We start from the raw sequence: 13,542 nt of genomic DNA, 5'->3' as shown, positions 1-13,542 counted from the left end.
GTGGCCCTCAGCTTAGGCAGGAGTCCATGGGTAATTAGCTACAACCCAAACCTGAGGCAGACCGTCCTCCTTTCCGGGAACTCAAAGTGCTAAGAGCTGACGTGGAGGAGGAGGACAGAGATGGCCCTAGACCCCTGGCCTCCTGCTTGGACAGCCTAGAAGTGAGGGCTCCACACAAGGCCTGGGATCAGTCTGAGTCCCCAGCTGAGTCTACGTCCTGTGACTCCAGGTGTCCTCCATTCCCCTTCCCCAAATTGATGGCGGTGCTGAGCCAGCCCCAGAGGAAGGGGCCAGTGGTAGGTTGGGGCTGGAAGGAAGAATCTTCCTTAAACAGCAATAAGGACCCCCAGTTTGCCCTTTGGGTGAGGAAGCATCATTGGGAGGGGCTGTACCCCTGCACGCTCAGGCAGAGGCAGCCCCCAGGGAGAGGAGAATGAAGGTCAGCAGTCCCTGGTCCCTTCTGGCCCAACTTGAATAATGCTAGAGGGGCTGGCTTGTCTCCTGCACCACCACCACCCCCACTCCGCTGCCACCCCTCACCGGACTACCTCCAGGCCCCCATGGGATCTGCTGAGTCTTTGGAGCAGAGAGAAAGGAAGAGGGTGGGGATGAGATGGCTCTGACAGATCCCAGGCAGGTCTGGGGAGAGGAGGGCACTGCAGGTGGGATCTTTGTGCAGCAGCCCTGGCGAAGGGGAGAGATGCCTGGGTCCCAGGCTAGAGTGTGTGCAGCCCCCATCCTGGCCTCCCTCCTCCCTGACCAGGCTTCTGTTCTGGGCCCAGCTTTCTGCTCCTTGCCTGGCACTGAATGATGTTCCTGTCAGAGGCCTGGCCTGGCACTGGCACGTCCTCCCTGTGCCTGAGGTCTTCCTCTCCCCTCCACAATCATAGAAGAGGGCTAGAGCTCCACCCCTGCCCCCAACCCCAATGGGGGTTCCAGATCTTGAGGGCTGCACAACAGAGTTCTCCCTGGGGATGACCCCAAGACACACACACACACACACACACACACACACAGAAACAGCAGTCCTTGGGGAGGGGGCGGTGAGAAGGTAAGGTCACCAGTGGGCTGGTGTCTGCCCTTGTAACAGGGAGCCACTGCTTCTCGCCCCCACTTCCAGGCAAGTTTCCCTGGACTTCCACACCCCCACCATCGCCAAGACCATATTTCCTGGCCCTGGCCAGGGATCAGGCCTCTCATCCAAGTCTCTCCTCCCCTGCCTGGCCAGGGGTGGAGTCTCTAGGCACCAGGCAGGCCTGCAGGTGCTGGGCTTGGGTGGGGTGGGGAGAGGGGGTGTGCTCAGCAGCTGCTGTTGGAGAGGCCCCCTCCCCCCTCCCCTGTCAGCTCCCAGCCTGAGCCTGTTTCCTGTCATCACTGTCAGCACCCTGGGCGGGGGAGGGAGCAGGGAGTGGAGGAAGCGGAAAAGAGACTGAGCTTGGAGTGCAGGCGGCGGTGGGACTGGGAAATAGCCAACTGGAAATGGAATTGGGGAGAAGGATGAGGGGAAAGTGGAGAATACAAGCAGAAAGACAGAAGGACAGACAGAGGGTGCAGCGCAGAGGGGTATGAGAACCACAGAAGAACTTTCAGGGCCCAGAGAAACTGCAGACACCCTGTTCCCCAACCCTCCCCCACCCCCGCCCAACACACAAACACAGTGAAAGCAAGAGCTAGAGAGAGACCAGAGACAGAGGCAGAGACAACCTGAGAGAAACCAGAGGGACAGAGATATATACTTTGGAGAGATGGAGGGATTTAAAGACAGAAGGTCAGAGGTTGGGGTAACCAGAGGTGGAAGGCACAGTGTGTATGGAGGAAGAGGGAGGCTACATGGAAATGGCCTCCACCCCACCCCACACTGGTAAGGGGAAACTACCCCCAACAGGAGACGGAGGTGGCTTTCACGTGGACTGTGAATGGGACAGCCAGGACTGAAGGTAGAGGTGACAGGCTGTCTTGGGAGACCCATCTCTCCCCACTAAAGGGCAGAAGGTGAAGGACAAGATTCCAGCCTCTAGATCATGATCTGACTCCATCTCTCTCCCTTTCTCTCTTGGCCACAAATGGACAGACAGACAGCTATGGCAGCTGTCCTGCCCCACTCCCCACCTATTTATTGACTCTGGACCAGCCTTGGAACTTCTGGGTGTGGAGGCTGCTCAGGGCCTATGTGAGAGTGGGGCGACATGGGTGTGGAGGCATTGGGTGGGGGCTCATACCCAGGTGCTAATCCCCATCCAGCCAAGGCAGAACCAGAAGCTCACTGACCTTCTTGGAGATTAGTCCCCATGGCAACATCAGGGCAACTTGCCCCCTCACTCTGCCTCGGGGGTGCGGGGGGAACAGAGGCCAGGCAAGGAGGGTAGGAAACTTTTTTGAGGCATCACAGGATCACAGAAGTCAGGACTGGGAGGCCCCTCCAGAACCAGCAGTTAGTTTACAGATACGAAACTGAGGCCCCAAGAGAGGGGGTGACCTGCCCGAGACCACCTATGGAGCCGGGAAAAGCACTGAGACCAAAAGTCCGATCTCCAGTTCCACTCTCAAGCGTCCTTTCCAGGATAGCAGAGGCCTGCACAAGAACAAAGGATTTGGGGATACTGCTCTCGGACCCTCCCAACCCTCCCAAACCGAAATCCTGAGCAGAGTGGCTGGATTGGGGTGAAACGGGAAGCCTGGCCATACTGAGTGGAGGCTGGCAGCCGTAAGCAAGTTTGGGAAGGGGGAGGCAGATCCCAGAGTTATGCTTGCTGTCCTGACTCCTCCCCTGACCCCAGCCCCAGGGGGTGGGCAGAGCCATGCAGCAAAACCAGTTATAACCACAACCATACAACAGTAATGGCTCAAATTTATTGGGCGTGTATAGCCGAACAGTTCTATGTTTTACATTTAAATCTTCACAACAGTTTTAAGACTATTATTCCCATTTTACAGAGGGAAAAACTGAGAAGTAGAGTGCAAGTTCATCTAACTTGCAAGCAGTAGCGCTTGGATTTGAACTCAGGCAGCAGCGTAACTCCAGAACCCTCACTCTTCAGCATCTGTATGATCCTGGGTGGGTGACTAAGACAGTCTTCTCTAGGTGATGGTGGAGTGGGATGTGTGCATGTGAAAGCCCATATTCATGTGTGACTCCAACGCCCAGCACAGTGTCTGGCACATAATACATCTTATTAAATATTTGAGGAATAGGTAAGCGAATAAATGTCTACTCATCAATGAGTCTGACTTTAAAGTGCCTGCTGCACCCTAAGAGACCGTTCGCATGTGATGCATGTGGGACCCGCCTATGTGCCTGCGGCGAACATGTGTATGCATGTGCCCTCTCCCTGTCGCTCTGTGTGAGCCAGTGGCTTTGTGTGAGCCGGTGGTGGTGAAAGCTGCCTCCCTTCTCCTTGGATGGTGGCCAGTTCTCCATCCCCACTGAGGGGCAGAGAAGAGGGGCTCTGTTTATAGCTGACGGGACAGTGGGTCTGTGTGGGTAGGGCTCCCGCCCCCTCAGGACTTACCTCTTTGGGGCCCAGCTGTCCCACCCTGCCCGAGCTGAGCCGGTATCTCACCCGTGTTATCTCTGTCTCCCAGGAGACCAGACCTCACAGCCCCAGGGAAAGTGCTCATCTGCCTGTTCCTGGCTCCAGACCTGGAGTGGGGGCGGGGAGTGGGGGAGCAGAGGAGCCAGGCTGCAAAGGAGGGGCTGGTGATGGCGCCAGGGTGCAGGAGGGCACCATTCACAGAATTTGCATCTTCAGTCACCAAAGCCCTGGCTGATTTCCCAGTGAAATGAGGGGTAAGGGGTGGAGTAGGACAGCTTGAGGAGAGGTCATGGGCCACCAGGCACCGCCTGCCCGGCCGCACTAATAAGTCAGGCCTTTCATGGGAAAGGGCTCTACATGAGGGAGACGTCACTTCTCTGGGGATACTCAGGACCTTTACCTGGGATTGGGACCTGGATGAGAGCCTAGGATTGGGTTGGAGGTTTTATCAGATTTACATGTCCCCATATGAGATGGGGGTCTGAATGGGATCTATAGGAAACAGGACTGGGTCTCAGGGTTTCTCTGTGGGATCTTAAGGTGCCTTATGGGATGGACATTTTGGTAGAATCATGGGAGAAGGGAAGTGGTCCTGAGGATTTCTCTGTGGAACCAAAGGTCCCTATATGAGATCAAAGACTGCATGGGGTGTGGGGTGGGGTTCTTTTGGGGTGATGAGATCTCTGAGATCTTAAGGTCTCTCTGGAAGTGTGATCTAGGGACAGTGTTTTTTGTTTGTTTGTTTTTTGTCTACCCAGTTCCCCCCTCCACATCTTTCCAAAGGCTGAGGCTATGGATGTGGAGGAGGTAGGGGTGAGGGTGCTGAGCTGGCAAACAAAGCCACCTGTGCATCCATCCTTCAGGAAGCTCAGAGTGCAACTGATCTAGGAAAACAAACAGGACCAGCTGCTGGGGGGTGGGAGAGGGTTAGGAGGAGGTTGGGTGAAGGGAGGCAGTGGGGCTGGAGCTGGACCAGCCTGGTGGAGAAACTAAGCTGGGGGTCCATAGTACAGTAAAAGGACAGAAGCCCAGAGTCCCATTCTGGCATACCAGGCATCCCCCCACCCCTGACAGCCTCTTCCTTGTCCCTTCCTCTCAGTGGCCCATTCTTCCCTTTCTTGTGACTTTGAGGCCCAGAACCAGGGAGGGATCTGGGGGGATGGGGGAGAGCCTGAGAGAAGTCTAGAGGTCTTCTGGGGAAGTGGCTATTGGGATTGCTGGGGCACCCATTTCTGAAAGATCTGGTGCAGACAGCTAGAACTAAAAGCCATGAACTGCAGGGTGGGGGTGGTGGGACCTACACACCATTTTCCTGATGAGGGAACAGATACAGGGGAGGGGAGTGGCTGGCTAGGGCCACACAGCTGCATAGTGCAGAGCCAAGATCAGATCTTAGGAGCACTGGCCCTTCTAACACATTGGGTCTCCACTCCAAATCCCAGCCCGACTCCTAATTCTAACTTGGATCTCAGCTGTACCTCCCACCACTTCCCCCCAAGCTTTTGAAAACTAACTCTCTCTCTCTCTCTCTCCTCTCTCTTCCCTGCCCCCTCCTCTGCGGAACACAGTCTTCTGACCAACACCTGGACTTGAAACGGCCCTTCCAGGTGGAGCCCCGACCTCAGGATCATGCCAAACTCATGCCTGAGCTCCCTCAAACACATCGTCCAGCCTCTGACAGGCACTCCGCTGCCTCGGGACTAACGCCCGGGGCCCGCGTCACGGACCAGCGCAGACGCACAGCCTGACGCACTCGCCACCCGAGCTCGCCGCCCCTCCTGACCTCAGCCTCTCATCAACTCCGGTTTCCACCCGCCACACCGCGCCATCTTTCTACCCAGCGCGGCCCACCCGCGCCTCCTGGTGGCCGAACCCAGAATTGCCTGACAGAGATGGGGAAGGGCGTGAAGAAAAGATTGGGTTCCTCACCTCTTACCGCTGCCATAGCCCCGACTTGAGAAACCAAGGCCAAGGGCCGGTACACAAAGAGTCCAGGACCGGCCCTTGCCTCCCTCGATAGTTTGTATTTCCCCCTTACGGTGTGGGGGAAATTACAGTTTATTTGTGTCTCTCCATACCTCCTCTAGGATAGGGAGTCAGGGGATTGGGTATGGTTCTAACGCATTCTCAAACCTGGTTGTGGTCGTCCCTGCCCTGATTCAAATTCTCCTAACTTGGACTTTACTCCCCATGTTCTAGGGCCCTGTATTCTTGCATTCACCTTCACATACATTGTGATCCTCAAGAGCAATTCCTCACCAGCAAAAAGAGAGCCAAGGGAGACTCTGGCTGCCCCTCCCCCTCCACCTGTTCCGGGCACCCCAGAACTTCAGAGGTGGGCAGGTTAGTAGGATGGGCAAACCATGACCCCTACATGCTCATTGTAGAATTTCCTATATAGCTCTTCCCCATGGACATTTGACCCAACCTGACCACCTCGTTCGCTCACTTATTCAAGTCTTATTGAGCACCTGCTATGTGTCCACCACTGTGCTAGGTCTGAGAATAGCGAGACTGACACAGCCCCGCCCCTTTAATGGAGCTTACATCTAGTATAAAAGGAAACACTCAGCACACCATAAACATAAGACGAAAAAGATAAGTTTATAGAGTGATAAACACTAGAAAGAAAACAGGGTGATGTGATAGACAGTGAAGGCAGGAACAGGGTCACCCAGGAAGTAACAAAGGCCAGCCACGCCAAGATCTTGTAACTAAGAGGCTCCAGGTAATGAGAACATCAAATGGGAATGCTCAGAGGTAGGAATGAACTTGGCAGTAGGAGAAAGAATTGAAGGCCAGCAAGGCTAGACTTCTGGGAGCGGGGGTGCCTGATCTGGCCTGTGAGCCTTTTTAGTCACAGGAGTTCAGGTGGCAAGAGCACGGGCTTTGGAATGAAACGGTCTAAATTTTAATCTTGCTCTGACACTGACTACCAATGTGAATTTGGATAAGACCCTGTACCTCCTCGAGCCTCAGTTTCCACGTCTGTGTACCCAAACTTACCTCACTGGACTGTTGTCGGGTCTATGAGGAAAGCACTTGGCTCACGGGAACAACAAAATATTAGTTCCCTTTCATTCACCCCTCGACTTCAGCTGGAATACTTACCTCTTCCGTGAAGGAAAATTCGCAATATTGCCAGAAGCCTTTGTGTCTCATTGACAGTCGTGTAGTTAGGAAATTCTGCTGCAAATTGTGAGGAAATGTCCTCCGTGGAACCTCCCTTGGGTTCCTAAACCTTTTCTCTCCTTTCCTCCTCCCCTTCTCCAGACACTTACCCCAACCACATGGCACTGGGATTGGGGGCAAGGGCCTAGAACCTACAGTCAAAACAGAAGCCAGGTTCAGGTTCACATCTCAGCTGGGCCACCTCTTTGATCACGTTCCGGAACCCGTCGGGGGCGGCCGCTTATTCTGTGAAATGCAGGGCAGTAACACTGCCTACCTCACCGAGCTGGGGCGAGAATTAGCTCAGATCACGCGTGCGTAAAAGCTCTGAGCATTGTGCCTGGCCTGAACTAGGCGCTCAGTGATCATCTGCTAGCTCTCAGATAGAGGTCGGGACCGGATCCCCCAGACCCCTGGACCTCTGGCTGCTGGCAGCTTCGCAGTTCCGACAACTCTAAGGTTGAAACATTCTTCCTACCTACCCCAGTGAGCCACTTCCTTAGTTACTATTATTCCTAAACGCTTTGTAAATCCACGCCCTCCCTTGGTCAGTTCATGTTTCCCACGCTCGGCGCCGCCTTGCGGCGAATCTTGGTCATCGCCTCTTCTTGGCCCCTGCGCGCGAGAAAACTCCAGGAACGCGGTGCGGGATCTGGGAACTCAGGTTTAGAAGGAAAAGGGCTGCAATGGATCCTCCAAGGAAGAGTACTGAAGAATGTGAGAAAAGTCGCTTGAAGGAGCCTTGCCTATGTCTGCCCTAGCGTCGCCCAAAAGAGAGGCCTCGACCTAGGGCTGAAGAAGAGGTAGAATTTAGATGTTGCAAAGAACTTGCATGCCTGGAGTCCCAAACGCGCAGTTTTAGCGGGGGACGCAAAGCAGCTTGGTACCTCTATCCCTGAGGATCTGGGCCAGGGAGGGCACGCTCTGCTCCGAGGTCGGTTGCGCCTTGCCTGGCTCAGGTCCCCCCCAAAAGAAAAAGCAGAGTCAGCTTCGGTGGCAGCGGGAGCAGAACTTGTGCCTCAGCACTTTCTATTGTGATCCCCGAGGGCTGGGGCCAGATCCACGGCTTCGCGAAAAGCCTCGGCTCCCCAGGGGACACCGGGCTGACCGCAGACTGCCCGCTGACTCAGCTCTCCCTACCTCGGCGGGAGAGGGTGCGGGGAGGGAGGGGAGGCTGGGTATAAAGCCCTGCACGCCCGGTCCGCGCGCAGCCTTTCTGTTTTCCGTCAGTACCGCGCTCACCCACCCGGTGAATACTCGGTGCTGGGGCAGGGTCTTTTCTGGGCAGGGAGGGCGAGATGAGGGATAGCCACTAGCAAGCCCGGGCCCAAGCCAGCCCAGGTCCTGCCCCGGGTCCCCCATCCCCTCTCCGGGTTGGGCGGGCCTGGGCCGGGGAGAGGGCTCGCGAGACGCTGAGCACTTGGTCCCGTCCTTCTTGCCGCAGCGGCATGAGCAGCGCCCCCGCGCCGGGCCCGGCGCCCGCCTGCCTCACGCTCTGGGACGAGGAGGACTTCCAGGGCCGTCGCTGCCGGCTGCTGAGTGACTGCGCGAACATCTGCGAGCGCGGAGGCCTGCGCAGGGTGCGCTCTGTCAAGGTGGAAAACGGCGCGTGAGTGATCGCCTGGGCGCGGCTGGGCTGAGTTGGGGTCTCGGGGGGTACCCTGGCCCAAGCTCTGAGCCTGGGCCTCAGCTCTCAGCAGCCCTCCGCTTCCCAACTGTAAGCCCTGCCTGAGAGAGACCCGCCAACATGGGAAACTCCTTGGCCTCCCCCAAACTCCCCACCCGTCGCAAGACAAATCATAAGAGTGTATCCTCGTGTGACCTAAAGGAATAAAGGCAGGAAGCAGCCCTTTGCGGCGATGGGGGGCAGGCTGTGGGACCAGCTTGACCCCTGCGGGGTTCCCAGCATAGTTACGTCTTCTCCAAAGTTTTTCTTATGAAGTTAAAGGGCTCTGAGCTTTGTCTAGCAAAAGAAACCAAAATCTCCTCCGATAGCCCCAGCCTAGTCTCCTAGAGCCTGTGGCCCCTGCAATGACAAGTTTTTGCTGTCACAGGTTACCAACGCAGGTTGGGGGGTTCCTACTTTTTTGCAGGCATCTAAATCCTTGATGTAGGAGCGCTTCGTTGGGTGATCTTTGTAAGCTGGAAAATTCCATCCCATCTAGGGGCACTGGGCTGGAAGCCTGGACCCCTCAAACAGCAGCTTGTTTAGGGTCTTTAGCCTCTAGAAGGGCAGGATTGTAATGTGATGGGTATGTCAAGAAAAGGGCCTGAGGTTAGAGAAAAAGATTGGTTTCTCAGTCTTTTCAATCACAGCAAGAAAGGGGGACGAGGAGAAAGGAATGCAGTTGGGGCAGATGCCTCCCAGCTTCCCGTATCTTTCCCCAGTTGGGTGGCCTATGAGTACCCCGACTTCCAGGGACAGCAATTCATTCTGGAGAAGGGTGACTATCCTCGCTGGAGCGCCTGGAGTGGCAGTGGCGGCCACCACAGTGACCAGCTGCTCTCCTTCCGGCCAGTGCTCTGTGCGGTGAGCATCCCCACCCATCCCTGCCCCCTTTGCTTCCTAGTTCCAAGTCCTGGCCTCATCATGACACTTTGGAAAGGCCATCTGCTCACTGCACGGGGGTGTGTAAACAACTCTTAGGTGGGTAGTAGTGGCATTAATTCCCAGAACCGGAGAGATCTCTGTAAGTTTGGAATGTGGGCCTGAGCCAGGAGCCGGAGATCAGCACCACGGACAGCACCGAGATCCTGCCAGCCTTGCGCAGGCATGGGGTTCCTCACATCCAGTTGTTGGCAAGTGTGAGCAAATGCCTCTGTCATCACACATCCCTGTGAGATCTGGGCGACTGCTGCTAACCTCATACACTGCTGTGGAAATGGGCTCAGAGGGGCAAAGTGACTTGTCCCAAGTCACAAGGGTTAACATGAAGATGAGATTAGAACTCAGTCCAGGGATCAAGGCTGAAAAGGTGTCAGTCTGTGTGTGTGTTGGGAGGGTGATAGTTATAAAGTAAATACACTAAAGGGGAGCATCTTACTTCCCATTTGTGTTGACTTAGGTACCACTTAGGTAGCATACTGGTGAGGCCTGGTGCTGAGGGGTGGAAGGCAGAGAACAGGTGTTGACTCAGTCCAGCTTCTCCATTCCAGGAGGCCAAAGAGTCCTGCAGGGGGAAGGACATGGGACTATGGATACCCAGAAACAACCAACACTGAGGCCCTGTCCTGTCTGTTCTAACCCTGCCATCCGACATCCCTTAGCTGGGCCCTCCCCTGTGAGGGACTGCTCAGGGTGCCGGGCAGGGGATTGGGTAGTTAATAAAGCCCTTAGAAAAACTGTTTTGGTTAGTGGACCATATTTCTCTTAAGACTTCTGATTTTCGTCCTGAAAAACAGGTCAATGTCACAAGATGATTTCTAGCCCTGACCTGGAAGTGTCTCTGGGACACCCCTCCCCAGTCTCACCACCTCAACCCAAAGCCATAGAAGGGACCAGGCTAAGGATCTCTTAGCATCTCAGCTTCCTAGGATTTTGGGAAGCTAATGGAATAAACCCTGAGAGTGCTTATGGAGCCTAAGTATCTGCACAACTTATGTTGGGCAGCAGAGTAGGAGGAGTGGGGCTGAGAATGTATTCATTAATACCACTTTGGAAGGCCTGACCCCTATCTTCCTGTGTCTCAGAACCACAGTGACAGCCGTGTGACACTGTTTGAGGGGGACAACTTCCAGGGCTGCAAGTTTGAACTCAGTGATGACTACCCATCCCTGCCCTCCATGGGTTGGACCAGCAAGGATGTGGGTTCCCTCAAAGTCAGCTCTGGAGCGTGAGTCCTGGAACTGGAACAGGGGAGATGAGAAGAACAAGGAGGCAATGGGCCCAGGGAGGAGGGTGGGGAAAGGGGATTGGAGTGCTAAGAAACATGGTAAAGAGAGGTGCTGGGGCCTGGTGGACAGAGGAAAGTGAGATGGTGGAGACAGACTGGAAAAGAGGGGCCAGGTCAAAGGAGAACAGGAGTCGGGAGAACAATATGGGAATAGAGGAAGGGATTGAAACCATGGAAGAAGAGGCAGTGGGAGATGGGAATAGGAGAGAGACAAGGTGAGAAAGGCATGGAGCAGTGGGCGGGGCAGGGAGAGAAACTGTAGCAATGGTTTTGGAGCTGGCGGTTGGGGCTATGAATGAGGAAGAGGATTGCTAATGGAAGACATCATTGCGGGGTAGAGCCTCCTTACCACCCCTGTGCCCTCACTCATCTAGGTGGGTGGCCTACCAGTACCCAGGTTACCGGGGCTACCAGTACATATTGGAGCACGACCGGCATGGAGGGGAGTTCCGTACCTACAGTGAATATGGCACGCAGGCCCACACCGGGCAATTGCAGTCCATTCGGAGAGTCCAGCAATAAACTCCATGGCCCCAGCACCTCCCATGAGGACCCTCAATAAAGGCTCCTGAACCTGTCTGCCCTTCTTGCCTCTTTCGTGGTTTCTTGTTTTGTGATCTCCCTTCTCATTCTTCTGAGGGTCCTTCTCTGCCAACCTGAGGGTCCTTCTCTGCCAACCTGACCTTCCCTTCAGGCTCCAAGACCTGTGATTATGGAGCATAAACTGGCTTAGGATGTGTATGACTAAACTCTAACAGGGCTGACAAGAAACTGACAAGAACCTTGGGCATCCTGTTAATTACAATCAGTCCCACACTGCTCCTTGGTAAAGGCCTATCAGATGGGGCTAGGGATGCTGCTGGTTCAGATGGCACCTTTGCTCATTCTCTGGTTGGGGTGCGCACAGCCACACAGCAGGGCTCAAAGTTAAATATCAATCTGCACACACCCCCTGGGCCAGGCACCATCATGTAGGCTAGGGCCTCCTTAGCTCGATGCAGGAGATCTGTTGTGTTCCTTTCTAGCCTCTAGGGCATTTCCAGCCTTTATTGTCACCCTGGGTCTCTCTCCATCTTTGGAAAACCTGCACCCCTTTCTGAGCTTTATACAATCTCTGCTTTACGGAAGAGCAAATATGTGAGAGGAGGAATTAGTGGGAAGTTCCTCTATCTCCCAGGGCCTTCTAAGGGGGAAGACTTCCTCTCTCTGAGCAGAACCTCCAGACCCTTTGTCTAAATAATAACAATCCCTTACATGGTTTGGGCTCCAGCAAGTACAAAGCATTCTCATACCCTCATTCTTAGCTATTCCAAACAACCCCCTCTTCATTCGTCCTCTCCCTCCCCACTCTTTAGAGAACTTATGAGCTGGAGAGGCTACCTCTTAGCCCTGGACCGCAGTGAGCCTGGTTCTGTGGCAGGTGACAGAAGCGCACAGATATGGTGGGGCTGAGTGAGACAGCAGCCATCAGAGTCCTTGTCACCAGTGTAATTTCTTCTCAGTTCCCTCTTTTGCCCAGTTAATGATACCCTCAGTCCCATATAGGCAGGGACTCCAAGGTCCTGGGGACTCCCCTTATCTTGTTTGTGTTTTTAAGCCCCTAGTGGACCTATTAATGGTATGGTAAGGAGTGGCCTAGATCATTGCCCCAGCTCAGGGGAGGCAGGGTAATGTTGGAGGACAGTCAGACTTGGACCTGGAAGTCCCCAGGGGTGCAAAGTCAGGCATCTGCTCCAGGAAAGAGCCCTGGACAAGAAGTAGAACGCCTGAGACCCTATCACATAGTACCTCTGAACCTCAATTCCTTCTATTGTGAATTGGGGTTACTGATCCCTGACTTGTCTGTGTCACAGAGATGTTGTGAGGATTCAATGAAAAACTCCTGAAAAGGCTTGTGGTGTTATGGAAAAGGACTGGGCAGTCATCTAGGATGCTCCTTCCTCTGCCTCCCCCCATGGATCTCAGGGTTCAGTTGGGAAACCAAGGGACAGAGCTTTAGGAGGGGTATGAATTCTGCTTTGTACCTAGGTGGGGTCTAGAGTCCATGGCCACTGTTGCAGTTGATCCTGTTAACACATTCCATGCTTCATCTATTTCAATAGTGAAGAAACTGGAGCTCTTTTGAGAGGGAGAAGCCTCAATAAGGTTATCCACTTAATTGGTGACAAAGCCAGGACTTGAACACAGGACTCCTGACCCCAAATCCAGGCTGTTAAGTGGAGGCTGACCTAAGGTGTCAACAGAGCCCCCAAACCTTTTTGGGCCCCAGAGGAGCCTGGGGTTCCTGCCTGGTCACAGGCTCCTAATTTTTTCCTTGGGGTATGGCAATAATAACAGCTAAATGTATAGAGCCTTGTCCGATCACTCAGCATATGTTGTATAAGCCTTATCATTCTATATGATAAATACTGTAAACCTGACTTTACAGATGAAGAGACAGAGATTATGTAACTTCTACAAAAGCCACACAACTAGGAAATGGGGGACCCAGAGTTGAATCCAGACAAACTGGCCTCAGAGCCCAGCAGCCCCTCTCCCCACTCCCTGTTTTGGGGGACAGACAATGGGTGAAGGGAGTCTCATCTCCACCACTAAGAGGGTCTATGGCTGCTGGAAAACATCAGCAAGATGGCTTCGGGAACTGACAATGTGACCCTAAACAGAGCCCTCTCCCACCGGTACAACCAGGGATTTGGTGGAGCTAATATTTATAGTAGCCTTTGCAGGCATGGACCTTCTAGATTTTCTCAGATCCAGTGTGCTCCCCACACTGGCAACTAAAAGGGAGGGGGGTGCATGGAGGCCCTGCTGGGCCTGAGTGTTTTCACCTTCCCATCTTCTTCCCATGCCAGGCAGGTTGATGGTCTGCAGAGCCCTGTGGTACCTGCTCCCTGCCTGGGACTTGCCCACTGGCTGCACTCAGCCAAAGACCAAAGGGAACGGGA

The 13,542-nt window shown here is 54.3% G+C and overlaps 1 protein-coding gene across 1 annotated transcript; it reads left to right on the top strand.

The window, feature by feature from the left end:
- The first annotated feature begins 7,924 nt into the window (after nucleotides 1-7,924).
- On the top strand, nucleotides 7,925-11,180 carry CRYBA2 (crystallin beta A2). The gene is made up of 4 exons (XM_039844803.1): nucleotides 7,925-8,313; nucleotides 9,093-9,234; nucleotides 10,395-10,537; nucleotides 10,972-11,180. The coding sequence occupies exons 1-4, from the start codon at nucleotides 8,153-8,155 to the stop codon at nucleotides 11,117-11,119; spliced, it is 594 nt and encodes a 197-aa protein (XP_039700737.1). The 5' UTR covers nucleotides 7,925-8,152; the 3' UTR covers nucleotides 11,120-11,180.
- Nucleotides 11,181-13,542: the final 2,362 nt, after the last annotated feature.

This window comes from Pteropus medius, unplaced genomic scaffold (assembly GCF_902729225.1).
Source record: "Pteropus medius unplaced genomic scaffold, Ma_sr-lr_union100, whole genome shotgun sequence".
Lineage (NCBI taxonomy): Eukaryota > Metazoa > Chordata > Mammalia > Chiroptera > Pteropodidae > Pteropus > Pteropus medius.
This window is presented reverse-complemented; position numbering and strand designations above follow the sequence as displayed.

Coding starts and splice junctions, on each gene's coding strand:
- CRYBA2 (XM_039844803.1), top strand. CDS start 8,153: ATGAGCAGCGCCCCCGCGCCGGGCCCGGCGCCCGCCTGCCTCACGCTC. Junction 9,235..10,394: donor TCCGGCCAGTGCTCTGTGCG/GTGAGCATCCCC, acceptor CCTGTGTCTCAG/AACCACAGTGACAGCCGTGT. Junction 10,538..10,971: donor CTCAAAGTCAGCTCTGGAGC/GTGAGTCCTGGA, acceptor TCACTCATCTAG/GTGGGTGGCCTACCAGTACC.